The sequence below is a fragment of the Mirounga leonina genome, unplaced genomic scaffold (genome assembly GCF_011800145.1).
Source record: "Mirounga leonina isolate KUSES-001 unplaced genomic scaffold, KU_Mleo_1.0 Mir_82, whole genome shotgun sequence".
Lineage (NCBI taxonomy): Eukaryota > Metazoa > Chordata > Mammalia > Carnivora > Phocidae > Mirounga > Mirounga leonina.
The window spans coordinates 50,549,320-50,574,304 of NW_023270825.1; the positions used below are offsets into that span (position 1 = coordinate 50,549,320).

Genomic DNA, 24,985 nt, shown 5'->3' on the forward strand with positions numbered 1-24,985 from the left:
AAAAATGATTTGTTGTGAGTTTCTAATAGCCTAATTGCAGTTATTCCTTCTTGAGTAACCATACATAATCTCTGCTGTTTAAACTATGACTAATGCTCAATATATCATTGAGAAGAGTCCTGATTTTTTAATACAAAAATGGGCATTCGGTTATGCATTACTTAGAAAAGAGATTCCTCTTTGAAATAAAGTCAAATACGTTGTATTACTTATAGATTGCTATGTAAAAAGTTTCCCCCAAATTGTGTGGTTTGAAACAACAAACATTTACCTCTCAGTGTCTGTGGGTCGGGAATATGGGTGTGGCTTAGCTGAGTGTCTGTAGCTCAAGGTCTCCCATGAGGTTGCAAGCTGTCAGGCATGACTGCCCTCAAAGTTGAAGACTGGACTTAGGGACGATATACTTTTAAGCCTGCTCACTTGGTTTCTGGCAGGCCTCACTCCATCATAGTGTTGGACTGAGGACATTGATTTCTTGCTGGCTGTTGAATTCCTCTCAGCTCTCTCAGGTAGTTCCTTGGCATATGGACATCTCTCTGGGACTGTCTCATGGCATGGCAGCAGGCTTCCTCCAAAGCAAGCAATGCATGAGAGAGAGCAAATACATGCCCAAGGCTTTTAACTTCTGCCTTATTCTATTTCTTATAAGGGAGCTGATAATTCCAACCCACACTTAATGGGAGGAAATTACACAAGAGTGTTAATGCTAAGAGGTGGAAATCGTTGGGAGGCATCTTAGCGTTTATTTGCCACATTGGTACCATTTTTTGTTAGTTAAATGTTTCATCAAAATTGATTTAAGAGGGGCGCCTGGGTGGCTCAGATGGTTAAGCGTCTGCCTTCGGCTCAGGTCATGATCCCAGGGTCCTGAGATCAAGTCCCGCATCGGGCTCCCTGCTCCACGGGGAGCCTGTTTCTCCCTCTGCTTCTGCCTCTCCCTCTCTCTCTGACTCTCATGAATAAATAAATAAAACATTTAAAAAATTGATTTAAGAAAAAATAAATGAAAACTACAATATGTCACCCTTAAACTGTTGATTTATATGTACATGATATAATGTCTAGCTATTGATAATAGTATAAGATTATTTCAGCAATCCTATAGCTACTAGTAGGCGTTTTGAATCATGATTAATCAGCTGGATTTCTAATGTTCTTGAGAGGAATTGAACTTCACTTGAGGTCATTTGATATGACAAAAGCTTATTAAATTCAGTAAAAAAATGTACTTCATTTATTTCTAGAAAGAATGTGAGATATAAGCATCATCATATCATACTAGGAAATTAAAGATAAAAATACAAAAGGCACTTACGAATACATTCATTGAACTTGAAAGGTATGGTTCAGTAAAGTCGTGGCTTTAGAAAGCTAATTTCACTGTGGAACAAATGGGAAGCAAAGAAAAGGAGTCCATTATTAGGATCTGTTCTCTCATGAATCTTGAGGGTGGGGAAGAAGTGATCAAGTAGAGAGACGTGGGTTATAGATGTACCTATTTTAAGAGGAAAAAATTAATAGAAAGGTAAGTTTTTAGATACAAAAGCCAAAGCGAAGCAAGTTTCTTGAAGAGATGGAAATTGAGAGTTCTAGTAGGAGAATTAGCCTTGAAGAGGGGAATTAATGTCACTTCCACTGAGGTGGGAAGAAAAGAATTAAGTAGGAACGTGGCTTTTGATACATTCCTAGGTGCAAGAATAGCAAGCAGACTTGGAAGTTGCCTTCTTGACAGTATCTATTTTTTTTTTCTTTAAAATAGATACAGCTCTTGCGTATTCAAAGAGTAGATGGTTTCAGGAGAGTGGTAAATGGAAGCAGAGACTGATCAGTGATGCAGAGGGAGTTGAAGCAGGTGGAGATCAGGATATCAGTCCTCAGTGTCTTGAAATGTGTTTTAGGATATAATGCTCAGTTTCAGTGCCAATCACTTCTTGGGTATATGGCTGAATTCCCCTGCTTACTGACTTCCTTGCTGTCTCTTGGGCCTGTAGTTTCTGGGGTAAAGATCATTCTCTAAAACCAGTAACATAAGGACCTCAAGGACATATGCCTCTCTGGCTTCTCCTTAAGGCAGCTGCCTAGTCTATACCTGCCACACATGAAGTTCCCCAAATTGAGCTGTCTTGTATCTGGGGCCTTTTTCGAGGCTCCATCTTTGTTCTGCTGAACTACATGAAACAAGGTCTCTCCCCATCACATGTTGCCCTGCAAATGTAAATATTTATTTGCCCACTATATAAATACTTATTAAGCAAATAAATATTTTTTAAATCACATGACAGAATAAGTACTTTTTCCCTTCTTAAATCATCTAAGTAACTCATATTCTACTTTCAGAAGCTAACTCAAGGGCATCTGCTGAAATGTTTCCCCATCCTCTTGTTCCTTTTTTTTCCCATAACACCTGGTGCACATCTCTATCATAGTATCTGTCACCCTGACCTCTGCTAGACTGTAAGCTCGAGAGCAGCAATCATGATTGCTTTCTGTTTGATCCTCTGAAACAACAAAGGCTCAATAGATTTTTAAAAATAACAATGTAAACTAGATATTTAAGCTTCTGAGTGAAAACAAAGCAAGTGAGTTAAAAGTATTGGTGTAGTTGGGCGCCTGGGTGGCTCAGTCGGTTAAGCGACTGCCTTCGGCTCAGGTCATGATCCTGGAGTCCCGGGATCGAGTCCCGCATCGGGCTCCCTGCTCGGCGGGGAGTCTGCTTCTCTCTCTGACCCTCCCCCCTCTCATGTGCTCTCTCTCTCTCAAATAAATAAATAAAATCTTTAAAAAAAAAAAGTATTGGTGTAGATTGGAAACAGAAGGTCATTTCACCAAGACTTTATAGAATATGTTGGGGAAAAAATGGAAAGTTAATCATTGACTTAACTTGAATCTGAGTCTAAGTGCTCTGGCAACTAAAGCATAGAGGAAAGCAAAAATGTCACATATTTCTTAACGACTAATTCAAAGAGAAATTTATGTTTATAAAAGTACCCTTAGTAGTATAATGGGAAATATTTTCACTTGGTACTTTCAGAAAGATACAAAACTTGTTCAAATAAAAATTTTATATACTGACAGACCATAATATATTGCAGTTCATGTTTTGAGCTGTAGTATCATGGTCCAGATATGTCACTTTATGATTGACTAATGGAATACAGAAATAGAATTTAACGAATCTGGAATTAACCTCTAATTAAATTTTTCTTAATAAGGTATCTCACATTACCTTTTAGCAAGAGTGTATTAAAACTTTCGCAGTGCTGGCATTCAAAATTTTTAAAATGGAGACTTCAGTGGTTTTATACAAGATGTAGAGAAGGCAATGGTGACAACATTTTGCATGGTTCTATGGTCTGATTTTTATTCTCAGTTTCGTTAAAGACCATATTTCTCTTCTGTTTGAGTAAAAAAATTAAAGATTCTTGCTTATATCTCAGGTATATTCCTCAAGTAGGAAATCTGCTCACATTTTTTTCCCTTGGAGTTAGACATTATAGGAAAGACAGTTTGAGCTTGTTTTCAGTAAAGTCCTGTTTGTATTTAATACTGATAATGCCAATGTCAATCAGTGTGAAAATAATGCTATAGGTGGAAGACATTCGTTGAGGAAGCGCTTTGTTGAATTAAGATGTATTTTTTTTTTCAAGGGGGGGTGGATAGAACCTAGCCATGATTTATAACCACTTACTGAAATCTGTTATTACACACACCTGTCACAGACCCTCTAATAAGACCATATGCAATATCTAGTGCACTTACCTTTTAGATTTTATTTTTATTACTTTTTTTTACTCAATTAAGAACTTTATTTTTAATCTACAGAACCATTCAAATCAGTAATTAGAAAGCATGGGTTGAACAACAACAAAAAAAGCCCACTTGCATTTGCTGAGAAACTTATTTGAGGGTGAGAGAGTGAGAGAGAGAGAGAGAGCATGAGAGAGGGGAGTGTCAGAGGGAGAAGCAGACTCCCCACTAAGCAGGGAGCCTGATGTGGGACTCACCCTGGGACGCCAGGATCATGACCTGAGCTGAAGGCAGTCGCTTAACCGACTGAGCCACCCCGGCGTCCCTAGTGCACTTACATTTTAAGTCTGTGTTTTGAACCACCAACAATCCCTAAATTTATTCTACTCCTATTTATTTATTACTCAAACAATGTATAGTAGAAGCTGAGATATTTAAATAAAATTAATGATATGACTGAGAAAGGCTGGTATTTCAAAATATACAAGTCTAATTCTTAGTGTAATAAATAAAAAATATTTCATCAGTTGAATTAATGGTAAGCAAATGCATTGACTTGCTTTTGTTTCTCACCCAATGTACAAAACTTTTTAAGCTAACTTCACTGAAAGTATAGATTTATTGTGATGAATATTTTTACCCTTAGGTCTTAAATTCACTCATTTTTGTTCAATAGAATGAAATGCACATGCTATGTGCCTAGTGGTATATAGGGTTCTATAGAAAATAAGAAAGAATTGTAGTAAAAGGTCCTATCCATCAAATAGTTGTCATCATATTTAGGATAATAAATTACTGAATAAAATAAAAATCAGAAAGTAATATTCATCAAAATGCATGACAAGCCTGTGCTATGGGTGAACAAGGGAGAGAACCTGAAAACAGCAAAGTTAAAATAAAGTTTCTGTGGAAGAGAAAAAATGTAAACCATCCAAACAAGTAAGTATTAAGCAGAAAGCAAAGGTTACAGAATGTGAGAAAAAGAGCCACATGTTAGAATGGAGAATAGTGCTCTTACAGCAGAGAAAGGGAAGTGGTCGAGCCAAAGAGTGTCAGGGTCTATGTAAGGGATCTGACATATATCAGAGAAATAGAAAGCCTGATGAAGGCTATGTTTTAGGAAAATTCATTGGACACTAATGTGGAGATTCAACTGGATACAAGAAGGCATGGTAATAACTAGAGAAAATGAACTGACATTTTTTATTTAAGATATCATTGCAATTATATATTGAAAAACTAGTAACAGTGGATACATGCAGCCATTTCTATTCAAGCAGAAAATAATGATTTTATAATTTCCCATTTTTGTCTGTGTGTACAAAACAAATGATGCTAACAATTACCTATCAGTATACATAGCTCTTGCCTGAAGCTAGATAATTTGGGCACATCCTCATCTTCCATGAAATGTGAAACACAAATTAATCTCTGTATTACTGATTAGAATAAAAATGTGATTTATGGGCAAGTGATCCCTAGGCCTTAGAGTAAGCCAAATTACAAATTAATTTCTATGAACTTGGTAATTTCAAGTATCCGTAGGAAATATGTATACATATTTTAGGACATATATTTCAGTTATTTATATAAAATATATATTTATAGTAAATAGTTAAAAGTAAAATTATATTAATGACTTAGTGAAAGAAGAGAACTAGGTAATAATAATTATAAATAATATTGATGCAAATTATATTTATACAGTAATTTCTATGAAATCATGTGATTTCACAATGCCATAAGTAACTCCAAAACCTTGGTCACTGCTCATGAGATAATAAATACAGCACTTAGGTCAGTTAGCCTTTCTGACCATGGTCCCTAACATGAGGTCAGTTCTTTCGAGCTCTTGCACCTGACTCTTGAAGGGGTGGTGATCAAAAGATGAGAATTAGGAAACCAAAAAGAAGAAAAAGACAGTTAAGTTTTGCTTAGCAACCTCAGACTTGTATCATGGAACTATATAGTATTTGAAAATCCTTGGGGATGATTAAATTCTTACCTATTGATAACTGGTGCCTACTCAAGCATAAACACAGTGCCTCTAAGGACTTAAAATAACTTTTAAAGGGATTAACACAATCCATCATACTCACTTTGGAATTTTCTTACTATAATACTATAATAATGTGCTGAATCAGCTTTGCTGAATCTAACTTCTCTTCAATTGCTTTATTCTGTTTCACAAGTTCTAATTTTGTTGACCTAAATGACCTGAACATAAGTTTATATAACTGTTGTCATTGAATTCTCTCTTATAAACTTAAATAACTGGAAACTTGCTTTAAAAAAGTACTAAAATCATTTGTCTGTTAATATTGCTTTTGTCATAAAATAGACCAGTGCATCAATAGTTTGGATTCATGCATAATGGAGTATAATTAATACTATATGCATAAGAGTAAGATGTTTAAATTATATTTTAAAGAATTTTTTTCAGTCAGTTATACATTTAGTATCTTTTTAAATAAGTAATGCTTGCCTTTTAAAATAAAATCTGGCCACAACTGACTATAGCTCATATAATCTATTCAAAAACAAATTCAAATCTGGGATAATCAGACCTGGCTTCTTTAGGTCTAGGACAAATATTTTTCACATAGTATATATTCAACAAACATAAATTGAAATAATTCAAGTTTGAATTTTTATTACATATGTAAAAATAAAACATTAATTAAAAATATAAACATGATCACAGGGAAAACATATTCCCTGAGAAAAAATATATTTGATCCTGATATAATAACTTATAATTATTGATATAATAATGGCAAGTCATACAGATATAGATATAAATGTGTATTTTATTAAAGTACATATTTCCTACTTTAAGTAAATTCTGAAAAACATAGTATATAGTACTTTTCTGGCCTAATTACAGCTAACAAATCTAAAAAGAGTGTCATTTTTATTAACATCTGACACAAATTTCCATGTATTGATTGATTCAATGACAGGATTGATTCCTGTCACTTCAATTAAAATAATTGGTCATGCTACCCAAGAGAAATAAGACTTCCACATAAAATGGTAATTCATTCACTGCCATCGATTTACACTAGCACCTCACAGTTACATTTACCTTACATCTACTGGTAACTTTTAAAGTATGGAAAAACTTGAACTCCCTTAATAGCTTAGAGAAAGCATCATTCATTCTTTTCATGCAAGATATTGAAGGACTTCTATTAGAAAAAGAAGCTAGGTCTTACATTTAAGAAATTAAAAAAAACAAACAAACAAACAAAAAAAACCTGATATTTTCCTTTCTGTAAAAGCAGTTCAGTTAGATAAGAAACCAGTAGGGACTATCACAGCTCAACCCCATCAGTTACCACTAATACAGCCATTGGCTGTGGCAGACACAAGCCATGGAATAGATGAGGAGCCTATTTTCTATCTCATGAACATACAGACCATTTCTTCAAATAATTTCAGAAAGGTGCATGCTACATACCACTTTGTAAGTCCAATGACAACTAAGGGACTCAAAAAGTATTATAATTTTATTTAATGTTTAACACAATTTATAATTTATTGGGGCTTGATTTCCTTAGAATCCTTCCCTGTTGTGGATTTACGTTCAAAAATAGAATGCAGTTACATCACACAGAAATATGTCCTGCAGTGGCTTTTCCTTTTGGCACAAGGTTGCCTTTCTAATGTGCAAGATTGCTTGCACCTTAGGTCATGGAGCAAGAAAAGTTGAGCCACATTGAGTATCTAAAAAGGAAAATAGAAAGATGGATTCAGAAAGCTACTTCTTACCACAATGGATCACTGAGCACGGCAGGAAAGTCCCAGAAAATTCAACTCTTAAATGGCTCAAAGACATGAATGCTTTTCCATATTCTCAGATTGCTGAATCTTGGTATAGTAGTGACTCTCACATTAACCTGTTCTGCAGCCTTAGATCTTACAGGAGAAGCTAACAAAATCCACTCCTATCCTGTGGATATAAAAGCCCCATAAATTGTTTTGGAGGGAATTGTCACAAGATTACTTAGCATTATTTAAGGATGAATAAAGAGGATTAAAATAAGAGAAAATAGAGATTGAGAAAATAAGGCTCCAGTGAAGATTCCACAGAAAAAAACAAAGCTAGCATGCACATAATAAAGGAAACACATATTGTTGAAAAAGACTTATAATTCAGGTGAAAGTAAAATTTATTCTGTATATGCTTTATAACTTTCAATAAATGCATAGGAATATGACTTTATTAAACAATAAAAAATAAGAATGACACAACAGTGGATGAATTTTAAAAAAGGAACTGAATAAAAGACTTGAAATAAGTGGGAGCTTTGTGAGATCAGAAAGGAATGTAACATCATAAATAATATAATAGCCAAACGAAGATGACATTAGAAACAAAAGAACAGAATCCAAACTATGGAAATTAAAATCAGTACTATGGAGGACAAGCCTGAGATTCTTTCTTACATTGAAGGGGAAAAAAACAGAAGATAGTAGATCCTGAAGCAAAAGTGAACATGCAACAAGATTAAAAAAAAAAGAAAGGGGAGAACATTATGTATACATATGCATGCATTATTCCTAAATATAATACTAGCAAAAGGAATCAACCATAATAAAAGGGTAATAGTCCATTACCAAGTAAAATTGATTCCTGTAATATAGTCAGAGTTGAACATTAAGAAGTATACTAATACAATCTACTACATCAATAGAGAGAGAAATATTGACTATCTTGATAAATAATAGTAAACATAGTGAAGACTATGTATGAAACATAATGTACAGTTTACATACTTTAACTCATTTTAATTCTCACTAAAACCTTATGCTAGTTATTATTATCATCATCACTTACATGATGAGGAAATTGAAGCAGAGAGATTAAGAGACTAAGCCAAAGTCAGCCAGCTAGTGGCAGCTGTGATGTAAGGAATGCAGGGGGGTTTTGTTGTTGTTTAAAAAGCGGGTATTCATATTTATGCATTTGTGCATAATATGAACGTGTGTGCTTATGTATAAAGAATTAGACAAAATTGCTCTAAAAATCTGAAGGACAAACTACTCTATACCATATAATTGTACATATATAGATATATATTAAAAAAAAAACCTGAAGCAACATACACCAAAATATTAAGGAGGCTGCCTCTGAGAGATCAGTTTAATCGTGATTTCTGTATTGTCTTTCTTGCTTTGCAGTGTTTGTGTGCAATATTCACATAAACCAATGTATATATTATAAGAAGATAGATATAGATTTTAATAGTGACATGATTATCTATAAAAGTTATCAAAATGAGAATGTCCTGAAGCCGTATAGTAACTGGCTCCAGATAAATCCTACTGCCATAAACAACTATGAAATGGGTAAAATAGATAAAGTAATGGTTTTCAGAAAATGAAAGAGGCAAGGCAAGACTGAGATCTGTGTGGAGAAAAAAGGATACTAATGAGGTAATCTCTACAGGAGTCATTCTCTGCCTGAGAACAATTTCCTGGCCCTAACATAGAGCTCTGGAATTCAAGCAGAACATGGAGGTGCCACTGAGTTCAGGAGGCAGAGAGAAGAGTACTGGGCAGCTGAACTAGTTAGAATCTGTGAATCGGGGTAAAAGAAAGGAGGTGTGCAGAGTTGGCTTTAGAAGTTTCTATGGGGTTCCACATGAGTCTTTGCCTGAAGACTAGGCTGTCTCATAAGATTCAAAAAACCCAAGGTTTACAATATGGCAACATAGCAGCTTTTTTGGACTTGACAACAGAACAGAGATGGGAAGGTCAAAGAGTCCTGGGAGAAGAGCCGTAGGGAATATTGAAGTTTAAGCCATTTTTTAACAAAGAGATACCCTAACAGCCTCTGACAACATGAAAAAAAAATAGCCAGGCTCTCCCTTAGTAGTTAGGATGATGCCCTGAAGAACTGACCTCTCTAGACCTTTCCTTTAAAAGCCTAAATCTAAGCCCCACTAAGATCCATGGTGGAGACAGATTTGGAGGTTGATTCCCCCAAAGTTAAGGAGTTTAGGATGACAGTTTGGGCTTTTCACAGATCTGCACTGCCACCATAAAACCAAGCCTATCTGTACAAGTTTAACATGACGAGTCAGCAATTGAATAGTCTGCTGAAACGAAACTGCTTTCTGAGAATGATTATAAATCTAAGTCTCCATAGTGTAATGTCCACAGTGCCCATTATTCAATGAAAATCACTAGAAATACAAAGAAACAGAAAATGTGATCCACAGTCAATGAAAAAATAAAAATCAACCCATAGAAATAAACTGAAGAGGACCAAACATTAGACTTAGCAGATAAAAACTTTTATTTTTTTTTAATTTATTTATTTGAGAGAGAGAGAGAGAGCACACGCACAAGTGTGGGGGGGGAGGGGCAGAAAGAGAATACAAGAGAGTCTCAAGCAGACTCTGTGCTGAGGGCAGAGCCCCATATGGGGCTTGATCTCACAACCCTGAGATCATGACCTGAGCCCAAACCAAGAGATGGATGGTCAACCCACTGTGCTACCCAGGCAGCCCAGATAAAAACGTTTAAAAAGGCATTATAAATATGTTCAATGACATTAGAGTAAATATATTAAAAGAATCATAGGACATAAAGTCTTAATGATTGGAGAAGTCTAGCAGAGAAAGAGAAATTATACAAGAGCCAAATAAGAATTGTACCAGAAAGTAGTAGACAAGACATGAAGAATTCACTGCAGGAGCTTAAAAAACATACTGCAGAAGGCAAAAAAAAAAAAAAGTTTATTAGCTGTTATATATATTAGTTATATAGCTGAAAACAGACAAAATTTTCCAACCTGAGAAAAGAAGGAGAAAGATTGAGGAAAATGAACACAGCTTCAGTGACTGGTAGAATTTCAAATTGCATAACATATATATAATTGGAGTCTGAAAAGTAGAGGAAAGAGATGAGGCAGAAATAAAGGGAAAGCTAAAAGAAGTTCAGCAAACTCCATACAGTTTTCCAGAGTGGCTGCACCAGCTTGCATCCCTGATGTTTATAGCAGCAATGTCCACAATAGCCAAACTGTGGAAAGAGCCAAGATGTCCATCGACAGATGAATGGATAAAGAAGAGGTGGTATATGTATATATACAATGGAATATTATGCAGCCATCAAAAGGAATGAGATCTTGCCATTTGCAATGACGTGGATGGAACTGGAGGGTATTATGTTGAGTGAAATAAGTCAAACAGAGAAAGACATGTATCATATGATCTCACTGATATGAGGAATTCTTAATTGCAGGAAACAAACTGAGGGTTGCTGGAGTGGGGGGTGGGGTGGGAGGGATGGGGTGACTGGGTGATAGACACTGGGGAGGGTATGTGCTCTGGTAAGCGCTGTGAATTGTGCAAGACTGTTGAATCTCAGATCTGTACCTCTGAAACAAATAATGCAATATATGTTAAGAAAAAAAAAAGAAGAAGAAGGTAGCAGGAGGGGAAGAATGAAGTGGGGGAAATCGGAGGGGTAGACGAACCATGAGAGACGATGGACTCTGAAAAACAAACAGGGTTCTAGAGGGGAGGGGGGTGGGAGGATGGGTTAGCCTGGTGGTGGGTATTGAGGAGGGCACATTCTGCCTGGAGCGCTGGGTGTTATGCACAAACAATGAATCATGGAACACTTCACCTAAAACTAATGATGTAATGTATGGGGATTAACATAAGAATAATAAAAATTTTTTTTTTTTAAAAAAAGAAGAAGTTCAGCAAACTCTACATCAAGATTATTTAGGTACATTATAATCAAACTACTGCAAACCAAAGATAAGGGAAAATTCTCAAAAGCAGCCTGAGGGAGAAAGAAAAACATATACAAGGGAATAAAGATAAAATGATGGCTGACTTCACATTAGAAACCATGCTATAGAGAAGAAAATAGAACAACTTTAAAGTGCTTGGGGGAAAAACTGGCAGAGTTTTAGATCTCACAAAAACATGAGAGTGAAATGAAATTTTTATATAAACAAATCTGAGAAACTTTGTCTCCAGCAGATAACCACTACAAAAAGTACTAAAGGATGTGCTTAAGGCCAAAGGGAAATGGTGCTAGATTATAACTCAGACCAACAAGTAGAAATGAAGACCATCAGAAATGGTACATAAGTGGAAAACTTAAAAACTGTATGTTCTTCTTATAATTTGTATAAAATACATCTGACTATTCACTGTAAGGTGAGGTTTACATTTTAGGCAAAGGTAAAAAGATACAATTACTATTAAAAATAGATAGAGGACAGGTAAATTAATTATACTGTTGTAAGATTATTACATGTGTGAAGTAAGATATAGAATGTAAAGTATCAGCTTTGAAATGAAAAGAGGGAGGTCATCCTAAAACCTGTATGCTGTATGAATTGTGAGCATGAAGAATAAAATATTGACTATAATTAGACTGTGAAAAGTTATGAGTGCCTCTTGTTAGCCCTGGAACAACCACTAAAACACAATTAAAAAGGGAGATTTAAAAATCAGTACAAGAAATAAATTGAAACCTAAAAAAAAAAAAATCAAATGAAAAGAAAGAGGGGAAGGAACCACAAAGGAATGAAAAACAGAGGGATAAGTAGAGAACAAATAGGATGGTAGACTTAATTCCAAACATATCAAAAACTACAGTAACTATAAATGAACTAAATACTAAAATTAAAAAGATGAACACAGTAACATTGATGAATATAACAGAAATTATGCTGCGGAAAAGTAGCTGGACACACAAAAAATATTTACTGCATAATTTCATTAATAAGAAATTCTAGAAAAGGCAAAAATCATCAGTTAGTCAAGAAAGTCTTATCAGTAGTTGCTTGGCACAGGAACAAGGGCTCAAGTGCTCTGAAGATTAACTGCAAAGGAAAGTGAGGGAGCTTTCTGGGAAGATGGAAATGTTCTGTATCTTGATTGCATAGTGCTTACACTGCAGTATATATCAATTAAAAGTTTATTGACCTGTATATTTAAAATGAATTTTATTGCATGTAAGTTATACCTCAATAAAATTGTTTTTTTAAGTGAATCAAAATACTGATCGCTTAGCGATCAATATAGCCGACTTTGAAACTCTGTGCGTTCAAATTTTGCCTCTGATATTTACTTACTGTATGAACTGGGCAAATTACTTAACCACTCGAAGTTTTCTCTATAATAGTACTTCATAGGATTGCTGAGAAGATTAATTCCTTATCTGGAGTACGTGTTCAACATATATTAGTTGTATTAATATCATCAGCATCACTACTATTTTTTTACTATGTTCAGAACATGAAACTTTTGAGATATATCAAATCATGAGACAAACTTATTCTCATTTTATCTTCAAATAGTTCTTTTAGAAGAGAAATGAGACTTGGATAAAAAGTAAATTGAAAAAGAGATGCTGATTGGTAATATAAGACAAGACAAGGCATTTAAAGTCAGACTTTGCACAAGCCACTCAATACACACGCAGGCTATATTAGTTTCCTGTCAGTGTTGTAACAAGTTACCACAAGCTGTGTGGCTTAAAACAACACAAATGCATTATCTTACAGTTCTAGAAGACAAATCCAAAATGAGTATCATGGGGCTAAAAATCAAGATGTCAGCAGAGCTAGTTCCTTCTGAAGGCTCTAGGGGAGAACACATTCCTAGCTTCTAGAGGCTGCCTATATTTGGCTTCTTTCTCCATCTTCAAAACCAGCCACATAGTATCTTCTTTTTCTTTCACATGACCTTCTTCTCTCCTGTATCAAATCTGCCTCCATTTATAAAGATACATGAGGTTACGTTTAAGGCCCACCAAAATAATCTAGAATAATCCGCCCCCATCTCAAGATCCTTAATTTGGTCACATCTGCAAAGCCGCTTTTATCATGTGAAATAACACTCACAGATTCTAGAGATTAGGACACAATCGTCTTTGGAGGCCTGCCAAATGTCATAAAAGCAAGATTAGAAATGAGAGGGGAAGAAAGGAGGAGACACTAGTGTCCTGAGAAATTTTATTTTTAACAGTTTACAAGTGTTAGGTGAAGGAGAAACAAATGTGAAACAAAAACAAATATACAAAATAAAATGTCATTGTTATTTTTAGGTGTTCTAAATGTTTATCTGCGTTTGAAAGGGCAGACAACGATAGAGAATCCACTGTGGTCTTCAAGTGGGAATAAAGGACAGCGGTGGAATGAGGCTCATGTTAATATATATCCAATCACTTCATTCCAGGTAAGAAAAGAACAATCATTTCTGTGAAGAGACTGCAGCACATGAGCATAAAGTTAAAGGCAGACCTTGAGCAAACATAGGAATATGAAGGTTCAGAAATTCTGTGATATATATGAGCATCACAAAAACGACAGTATTAAGTTTTTCTTTAGTTCCAAAGCTGTTTTATAAAGAGAAAATGTCCCTTTTCTTTATTAGTTCTTATCAAATAATATGTTTGAATAATAGTCTTTCAAAATCCAAATGATTTGCTAGGATAAAATATAATCTATTTCTATAAAATCACAGGTGTATATTTTGTTTCCTGAAGATAAATAACATAGGTTCTTATAATAATGGAAACTGGATAGTCGATTCTCAATTAATCTGTTCAAATTTTACTTGATGGAATTTTACATGCTTTAGCAAAATATGTCTCTTTGAGGTAATGTCATTTTAATAACTTATCACTTTGATGAGCAAAGAGAATTTTGAAGAAGCCATTTTTCTTTGTTTTGATATAGAAGAGTAAGGCTAAATTGAATTAAGAAAGCTGCAAATATATAACAGAAATTTTAATGACTATAAAAACGGCCACTATGGCTTGAGACAATATTTCATGAAACTATTTCAGTGGAGAAAATAATGTAGTTTTAGTGAAGTATGTGTATTTTATGTACTCAGGTTAGGTATTCTTTTTTCTACCAGTGATTTCTTCAATGTACTTCAAGATATATTTTTGCTTCCTATGTGACTGCCTCACTGACACAAAATTATTAAGTCAAATATATATACACTAGGTACTTAAAAAATAGTTATATTACTGTTTTCTTTAGGATACTCCTTTATTGCCATAGACATCAATTTAATAATTGAGCACTTTCAAGACAATCACTTATTATCATAGTAACAGTTCAATAAATATTTTTGAGCTACTCTTGTGTGCCAGAAACATTGTTAGGTTGAAGATCTAAAAATGATTGTCTACCTCATCTTGGTAGAAATATACATGTAAACACTTACATCGCATACTGTAAAAATTGCAGTAATAGAGGTATGCACAAGGTTCTGTGATAACGCCCAACCAACTAGAAGAGTATGGAACAAAGTCAAGAAAAACTTATTGTATGAGGTGAAACCTGAACCAAGGAGAGAGATTGCAAAGTAGAGAAAGAGCTAACATTAATATTGAAACAGAGTTTAGAGTGAACAAAGACATCGACATCATATGCCATAGGATTTGCCTGAGAAACAGAAAAACTTTTATCTACAATTTGGTACATAAAGAGAAATCAGACTGGTGTGAACTAAGGTTAAGGAACATATGGTGCTTGGGTAACAGGGGGGTCACTGGAAGATTTTGCTCTGGGGATGATGCGGTACAGCGGTCATGTTGCTGGCTCAAAGAGGTAAACCTGGATTGGCAAACCAGTTAGGGCTCGTAAAGTTCACATAAAAGATGTTGAAGGGACAAACTAGGGAAGTGGTATAAGGAAAAAAGGATGATTTCAAGATATACTTAGGTGCGAAAGCTAGCAGAACATTTTTTTTTTTTTATGTTGGGAATTTGGGAAGCGTCCATAAATGACTAACAAGTTTCTAACTAGGGAGTCTTGGGTAATGCTTGTGCTACACATTACCTTAAATAACAAAAAGAGGAAAAGAGACAAGTTTCAGGGATGAATATGGTTACTTCTATTTTGGACATGTTAATAAAATGCCTATGGAGTACCTTTGTAAAACGTGCAGGTTGTTGTATATGTTGATCTGAAACTTTGGGGACATGCACATCCATGAGTCATCAGATTGTATGTCCTACCTAGAAATGTGGGAGTGGTTGATATTTCCAAGGGAAAGTGTACATATGTGAACAGTGATTAAATGATGGAATCATGCAGAACACTAACCAATAATATGAACCGTGGGAAAAGAGCTCAATCCTAGGTAGTACTTTTTAATATGTTTTAGAGTTAAAAGGAAGGAGATTCAGGAAAGTTTGGTGCCCACAGAATTTAAAGACAGTGATACTCAAATAGGAAAGCAAGTTGAGTCCAGTGGGCTGGTCATTACAGAGAACATCCACTCTTGAGAAATTTGCATAAGGTAGTAAGGAAATTAGGAAAATCAGCATCTGAACTAAAATTATTCACTACACCGCACCTGGGTGGCTCAGTAGGTTAAGCATCTGCCTTCAGTTCAGGTCATGATCCCAGAGTCCTGAGATCGAGCCCCAGCTCGCGCTCCCCGTTCAGCCGTGAGTCTACTTCTCCCTCTTCTCCTCTCCCACTGCTCATGCTCTTTCTCTCTCTCTCGCACTCTCTCAAATAAATAAATAAAATCTTAAAAAAATTATTCACTACTCAGAATTAATAGAATGACCTAAAAGCAGATATTAAATTGTTATATTTATGCAAATAGTTTTTATTCTATAATTTTTCACATTAGAAAATATATGAATTTTGTTTTATTTTGTTTGTTTTGTCCTTGCAAGGGAATGTTTCTTCATTCAGGATGTCACAGCAGAGAGAATCCAGAAGGGAATGTGCCCCTAGATATAAGCAATGAGGGGGTTTCATAGAGGAAAGAAATGAGATGCACAGAGGGTCAGCTCCAAGTTTGAGATTGCAATCTTATAGAAAGGAATTGCTTTTCTTTGTGATTTGGCCCATCTTACTCCATTGTGTCTTGTTACCAATATTGTTGATTTAAAGAAGGGATTTCGGGACATGAATTAGTCTTTTACTACCAGGAAGGATGTGGTCAGTGTAAATTCAGAGTAAAACATATTTACAACTACAAATGACAACAAATTTTCTGTAGCCTCAGAGACTTACATATTAAATTCACAAAAAAAAAGAGATTTATAAGAATGTTTAAAGCAGATGTTCAATGGTGTTTAAATGAATAAAGCTTTTTTCACAACAGTCCAAACCTTGGAGAACTCTCTTCACTATATCTTCCCCTCATTCCAACTGAGAAATCAGACTGGGTTTGTATAGTTGGTGCTCAAAGCAGTTATCATTTCTAGTGCTTTTTGTTCCTTTTTGTATATGCATATTTCCATCTGGTATCAATTTTATTTTGCCTGAAGGACTTCTTTTAACATTTATTGTAGTGTGGGTCTGCTAAACATGAATTCTTTTCACCTTTTGTACTTCTGAAAAAGTCTATTTCACCTTCATTTTTTGAAAGCTATTTCCTCCAGGTGTAGTATTCTAGTTTTTCCTTTAGGAACTTTAAAGATGTTTGCTGTCCTTTTGTTTGCATTGTTTCTAAGGATAAATCTGCTGAAACTCCTATTTATCCTTCTATATGTAATGTGAACTGTTGCTTTTAAGATTTTCTCTTTGTCACTGGTTTTGAGCAATTTAATTGTGACATACTTTTATGTCGTTTTCTTCATTTTTCATGTGCTTGTGGTTCATTGATCTTGGATCTGTGAGTTTATAGTTTCTATAAAATTTAAGCATTGTCTGGCTAATGTTTCTTCAAATATTTTCATTTCTCCTCCTCTCCTTTAAAGACTCCAGTCCAACACCTTATGTATGTATATAAGACTCCTTATTTATGTGCATATATATAAGGTGTTTGTGACACAGCTTTTTTAGAGTTTTTTATTTTTATTTGTGTTTCATTTTGTAATAGTTTCTATTCTGTCTTCACATTCACTAATCATTTCTTCCGCAATGTCTAATCTGCCTTCAGTCATATTCAGTGTAATTTGTATCTCAATCATTGTACTTTTCATCTCTGTAAATTCAACTTGAGTCTTTGAAAAAATATTTTCCACATCTCTAGTTAATGTTTTGAATATATGAAACCCAGTTATAATAGGTGTTTTAATGTCATTGTCTGCTAATGCTAACATCTATGTCAGTCCTTGGTTGGTTTTGACTGATTTTTTTCTCCTCATTACACGTCATTTTTCTGCTTCTCTCTATGTCTGGTAATCTGATTGGGTGTCAGACATTTGGAATTTTACTTTGATAGCTAAAATTCTTAGACAAATACAAAATTTGTTGGATATTTTTATATTTCTATAAATATTCTTGAGCTTGTTTGGGATGTAGTTCTTTGGAGAGAGTTTAACCATTTTTTGGTCTTGCTTTTAAGCTTAACGGAGAGACCAAAGCAGTGTTTCATGTAGGGCTAATTATTTCTCACTTCCAAGGCAAGAGTTTTCTGAGTACTCTGTCCAATGCTCCATGAATTATGAGGTTTTCCAAGTCTTGTGTGATCTGGGTACTGTGACCTTCAGTTCATCTCTCTGGTTCTTTCCCAATTCTTGTGCAGTAACTACTGTACATTCATGTCCTGATTAGTGCATTGCTAAATACACTAGGGAGACTCTCTGCAGATCTCTGCAACTCTGTCCTCGCTTGTATTCTACACTTCACACTCTAGCTGCTTTGGAGTCCTTAAACTCTACTCCACTCCATCTCCTCAACCGAGATTTTCTACCAGGCTCTTTCTTCTGCTTGCACCATAGTCTATCAGTTCTGTATAGGGCAGTCATAGGATTCACTTTGTCTGATTCTTATCACTCATTAATCATTGTTCTTCATTACCTGATGTTTATTGTTTCATATATTTTGTCCAGTTATTTGTTGTTTCAGATGGGAGAATAGATCTGCTTCCTGTTCAATCTATCTTGGCTGGAAGCAAATCGAAGAGTAGCAGTTTTGTGTTTATTTTTTAAAGAGTAGCAGTTTTTAATGAAGCATTGCTAAGCTATTTAAATTACCAGTCAAAAATAAGATAAATAAAATCATATTTTTACTTTGGATTTCTACGTTCTTTTATTCTTTGACATATTTCTAGGTCTGTTGGCTAAAGACTCTATTATTCCGTAAGTCTTGATTTTTGAAGGAAACATGAAGCACAACTACATCAGCCTATCCCATATTTTGCTTTTATTTTGTTTTGGTTTTGAGATTTTTGTTGTTTTGAACTTTTTTCTGACAAAGCATTTTTTACTCAAAAATCATTTGTAAACTGTCGAGTTTTTCAAAAATACTTGCTTTGGTATGTGATGCCTACAAGGAAAGCATAGTAAAAACTGTACAGAATATATTAGCATATAAATTAGGTTCTGAGAAGTTTTATTATTACTCAAATGTAGCTTTGTGGCATCGTAGAATGTCTTTAATTCAAGTGGAAAGTATATCTCCTACCTCTTGGAATTTTAAATGAGATATAAGTGATTTTGAGCCTCTGCTGCACTGACATTTAGTTTGTTTTATTTGTTTGGAGTTGCATGCGTTTAAATTATTTTGACTTATAAACCCTTTAAAACACAACCACTTGCAAAGTCTTTTGTTTGAGTGTGTCCAATTAGTTTGCTTAGCTGAAAATAAAATTGGGTAGTACTTCTCAGGGTAAATAGAAGTTTTATCCTACTGAAAGTCCCTTTGGGTCTCTTTGTCAAAAATTAATTTAGCATGATCAGTGCCTGTGATGAAAATATATTTTGCGGGATTTGGAAGGATTACAGCAAAATTTCCAAAAAAGTAAAATTGATATAGTGTTATCTTAGAATGTCACTTATGATTTATATCTTAAACCAAGAAAAATATTTAACCATCCTTTTTAACTTTTCTTTTCTTTTTTTTTAAAGATTTTATTTATTTATTTGAGAGAGAGCATGAGTTGTGGGCAGAGGCAGAGGCAGAGGGAGAGGGTGAGGGAGAAGCAGACTCCCCTTTGAGCAGGGAGCCTGATGCGGGGCTTGATCCCAGGACCCTGGGATCATGACCTGAGCCAAAGGTAGACACTTAAACGACTGAACCACCCAGGCACCCCGCTTTATTTCTTTTTGTAGTATACTCCAAATGCTTTCCAGGGGGAAACATTCTGAGACATAAAATACAGTCTTTGTGTTTTCTTTGTTATAGGTGAAAGGAATTCTGGAAATCTTCTACACTTAGGTCCTCATTTAAAGATTTCAAAATGATTTTGAAATGGTTTATCTTAAATCACATAAATCCTGAACATTAAATAGGGATTGGAAAGATTTTAGTTCTCTTATTACATCATGCTGCCCTCATGCTTATCTCTCTAATAATAATCTGGAATATATTGTCCTCCTTACTAGATATCACATGATCATGTAGATATATATCTGGCATTCTAAGCCAAATCCCAAGGCCATTATATAGACATGGCAGTGGCTCCTGAAGTAACCATTGGAAACATTTTCCAATGTTAATAGCTATTTTCAACCTTATTTGTATCCTGAGTTTTTTCCAAGTGAGGTACTCTGTCAGTTTTCAAACCGCATCATTAGACTTTGTGCTTGCCTTAGCAGTAATAATCAGAAGCGATATATCTCTTGTCTTGAAGAAAACATGCTGTGAACATTTGCAGAAGGCCTCATTAACATCGAAGTCATGTCATCGAAGGGCATTGTATTCTTTGACACCCCCGTCTACTTTTACTCGTTAGTGTTGCATGGAGCTCTTCCTTCCTGAGAAATTATATTGGAACACAGGCTTTAATAGCATCATCTATAGCTCTATCTCTAAATTGACATCTATATCTATAAGCTTTAAAGCTCTATCATATGTATAAGAAATTGTCAATCAATGGATTAAACTAATTTTCTGTAGTGTCATTGTAATAACACAAGTGCACATACATTTTATTAACTTCCCATTTAAATATACCCACCAAGAGTTAATTTTCTGATCATGCTGTATTTCCTGCATATTAAGTTTGCTGAATTGCATGACCATGCTGTGAAAACATACACAATTTTAGATTTGTCATTTCAGTTAAGGGAAACCATTTTAAATAATACCAGTGTGATTGTGTGTAAAGAACAGGTTTTGCATAAATTGAGCCCCCCCCCCCCTTTTAGGAAATCTAAACTTTAACATTTTCTCCTCAAGTATCTAGATGCCATTAATTTCTTCTTCATGGCAATTAAACCAGATGCATTTCAGAAGTACTAAAGAGGAAGGGAACATAGTTTTATCACTTAATGTAACAGTAATCAGAATCATGATGGTATTTCATAAAAATATGACAAAATTTAACTTATTAAACTAGAGAGCATTTCTTTTCTAAGTGAATAAAATTCAGATTTTTTTTTTCATTGCATACAGACTACAGCTTCCAAGTTGAGATACATCATAATGAACTGTTATAGTTTCTCCTTTTGATGACTGAGAAAAAGATGTTTGTCACCAAGAATTTATTTTTATAAACACTTGAAAGTTTGGCCAAGGTACACTGTTTAAATTGAATATGTATGCATTTTATTTCTATTATCTACTTCACAATCAAAAAAAATATAAAGGAAAAAGTATCCCTCTAGGTCCTAGTCTAGAAGCCACTTATGAGAGTATTAGAATCTATAAAATACTGATATAATAATTCAAAGATATAGTTGGAGTTGGAGTTCAGAACATAAAAAGAACAATGCAATAAATATATCTCTTTGTGAGAGTCAGTAGGAGTTAAAAAAAATCTGTATCTTCGTAAGAGCAAAACTGCTATGGAAATTAAAAGGAAACAAACAAACATCCTACACAGGATCTTTTTTCTTCTTGTCCAAACAGGACCCTGAGGAGGACTATGATATTTCTCTGGCCTATTGGATTGGATTCCCTATCATCACAAAATTACAAATAAATATTAAAAACACTAATTACACAACTGCCCCAAGAGACTAATTGTCAGCAATTATTTTTATTATCCTACTAGTAACTACTATAATCCTGATTTATTTCCACACACGATATATAAAACACCTGCTATGCTTATACAGAAAGTAATTCAGTTGCTTTAACTCATTCAGGATCCACAAGGGATGAAGTATTTATATAAGTATATTTATATAAGTATTTATATAAGAGAACGTTCTAGATTTAGGCAGTCCTCTGGACACCTGAAAATTTGACTTCCGTTGATTTGTATTTTTGTTGTTCCGCCAGCTACACACTTAGAGTCAACATATTGCAGGGAGGCAGCACTCACATTAAATTGCATCAATCAGTCTACTCTGACACTTACCACAGAAGGCTCTCAGTCCCACCACAAAAGAAGTGTGGCAGCATCCTTCACAACCTCTCTGCTTCAGGACTCTGTCTTTAGCACCGACCCAGGTCCGACCTTGGGTTTAAACACAAGCCTATGTACCTGCACCGGGAGGCAGAAGGAAGGGAGGATAAAGGAAGTTAATGGGAAAAGTAGAAGTAATTAATACTTTAAAGTCAGTGAAAGAAATTCTGAAGTGCTTTGAGCAATGACAGCATCATTCCAGGACAAGCAGCTTCGAAAAGTTCAGAAATGATACCCCGCAAACAATGAATCATGGAACACTACATCAAAAACTAATGATGTAACATATGGTGCTTAACATAACATAATAAAATAAAATTTAAAAAAAGAAATGATTCTGAGGATTTATACATTTTATTTTTTTATTATGTTATGTTAATCACCATACGTTACATCATTAGTTTTTGATGTAGTGTTCCATGATTCATTGAGGATTTATACATTTTAGTTTTCTTTTTTAAAATAGTCCCAACTTTTTTATATTGATACCTACCTCCAGGTGACTAGAACTTGCTAAGTGAGAATAATTGTGTGCTTTAAATAAAAAAAAAAATACTTGGATGGATAATTTTATCACCTATTCACCTCTACATACCTCAGATGGAAAATCCATGTACTCCTAAACCTATTTCTCCAGCATCCTTCCCTATGAAAAGATTATGACTTCAGCTTCATCTGTTTGAATTTCAAGTGTAAGCAGGTGCAGAACATTCTAATCTACCCTTATCTGTCTTCTCACCAACACCTCACTTTCCACACAAAGGCCCCTTCTTTGCCGTGGCTGCATTGCACACCCCTTACTGCAGTCTACAAGCAAGGCTTACAACCTTTCCCTTCCCACACCATCTTTTAAAATTAAAACTCTTGGTGACTGAGGAGGTTTTCTCTTTACGAAACCAAATTTTCTTAATACATTCCTATTCCTGCTTCAGTCCAGAATTAAAACCTGACTGGGAGGCAGAAATCTATACTTTATTCCATTTGATCCTTTATAATACCCACAAAAAAGAAAGAACTGAGATGACAGCACTCCACTTTTATTCAACTAAGTATTAGCCATGGGGCCAAAGTGGAGCATGTTGGATTTTATGGAATAAGACTCATGTCATCATGAATCCGTGAGTTCTGACTTTCTCCAAGATAACACTCCATTCATGTTGTTATCTTCAGGAGAGAAGACTCAGCATCACATGACTGAAACTAAGAAGGGGGTGGGAATAACCATTGATTTACTCTAACATTGATTCTCCATTAGGTAAGCAGCACATATCAAAACAAGAAAAAATACCCAATGACTTAAAAAACCCATGGTTAGGAAAAAGGCAATAGTGCTGATAGGGGCAATTTATGATGACCTTAAAGAGCCATGTGTTCTTAAAAAGTGTGTATATTAATGTTTTAAAATGGATTCATCTTGGGACACCTGGGTGGCTCAGTTGGTTAAGTGTCTGACTTGATCTCAGCTCAGGTCTCAATCTCAGGGTCATGAGTTTGAGCCCCCGTGTTGGACTCCCCGTTGGGCAAGGAGCCTACTTAAAAATAATAAAATAAAAAAATAAAATGCATTCATCTCAGCCTTGTTCAGAATAGCCAAAAACAATTTTAATGTCTAACAATATCAATAGGGCACTGGTTAAATAAATTATGTGAGATCCTTAATGTGGAATATTCCACAGTCATTAAAATGACTTCCGCTTTTCTGATTTCAGAGCTCTTGGATTTTTATACCATTGATTTGGGGTTTTTTAATTCTCACTTTGAGGACCTTGTGATTTAAAAAGTCCTCTGAGGATTTTTTAGCCACTTTCCAGATAACTTTCAAAACACCACCTTAAGTTAAATGCAAGTCATTATTTCCAGGCAGCCAAAGTAGTGTTTCACTGCTGAGTCTGTCTGAGGACTGAGAATCCATATACCACCAACTTGATTCTATACCATATTTTAATTCTGGTCTGCCATTTTGTTTTGGCTTCAGTGATACATGACATTTTGGATGTTTTTCAAGGAAATAGCTTTGGACAATCTTTATTAACTTATTTATCTCAACATAGATAAGCAGGAAACCCTTTCAACACAAGTTAAATATAATAATAAAAATTTCTCCAAACCTTTTTCTCCTATCAAATCATGAAAATTATTCTTACTTGTATGAACTATATTCATGTGGAGAAAAGGGACTCAATACAAAAGCTTATAACTAATGCTTCTGCTTATCACTTAGAGATTCCAATTGATAAAATTATGATAGTAAAACAGATAACAACAGATCAACTTCTCAAAGGTAGCCTAAGTTTTCTGAAAATCATCACAAAATTGCCTTTAAAAATGAGCCATATCAAGATACTTTCAAAGACAAAAAACAAAACCAAAAATTTTGGCATTGATAAAAATACTTCCCCTCTAATTTGTTGCCATGAAATAAGGCTAGAAATTGTATAAAAATGCACACATTAGCTTGATGTTTAAACACTTCTTCATTAAGCATATTTTTCCTTGGAAAGACCAAACTAGATAATTTCATTTTGGCATGTAGAAATGTTTGTGAATATAATCACTAAAGGCATAGGGTGCCTTTTCATATTAAAAGGATTAAAAGGTTTTGCTAGAAACAATTGTGGGGTTATAGAGAAAATTTTAAAACAGCCTTATTTCTGTAAAAATGAAATAATAAAAATTTGCTAATTGTCCTTATATTGTCATTGTACTCAGAATTTAGTAATAAAAGGAGACTGATTTCATTCATCTGTTCTTTCAACTTCCATGTATTAAACCTCAGTGTTAATCACTGTTGAAATTCAAAGGTCTGCCATTAAACACTCAACATAAGTAAACCCATAAATATCTTCCGGTTTTTAAAAATAGAATGTCAAAAGTGAAATCATGGAGGTATATCATAACGTATGGGAATATGAGAAACTTATTCACATTTTTGCAAGAGAGAAAATAAATTTCATAGAGATGGTAATCCCTCATTCTGG

The 24,985-nt window shown here is 34.6% G+C and overlaps 1 protein-coding gene across 1 annotated transcript in view; it reads left to right on the plus strand.

Moving 5' to 3' along the window:
- The window catches only part of MDGA2 (MAM domain containing glycosylphosphatidylinositol anchor 2), a 797,493-nt gene that overhangs the window by 766,973 nt on the left and 5,535 nt on the right, over positions 1-24,985 (plus strand). The window contains exon 15 of the mRNA XM_034992713.1: positions 13,834-13,964. Coding sequence (XP_034848604.1) covers positions 13,834-13,964 — 131 coding nt within the window. The remainder of the gene's footprint in view (positions 1-13,833; positions 13,965-24,985) is intronic.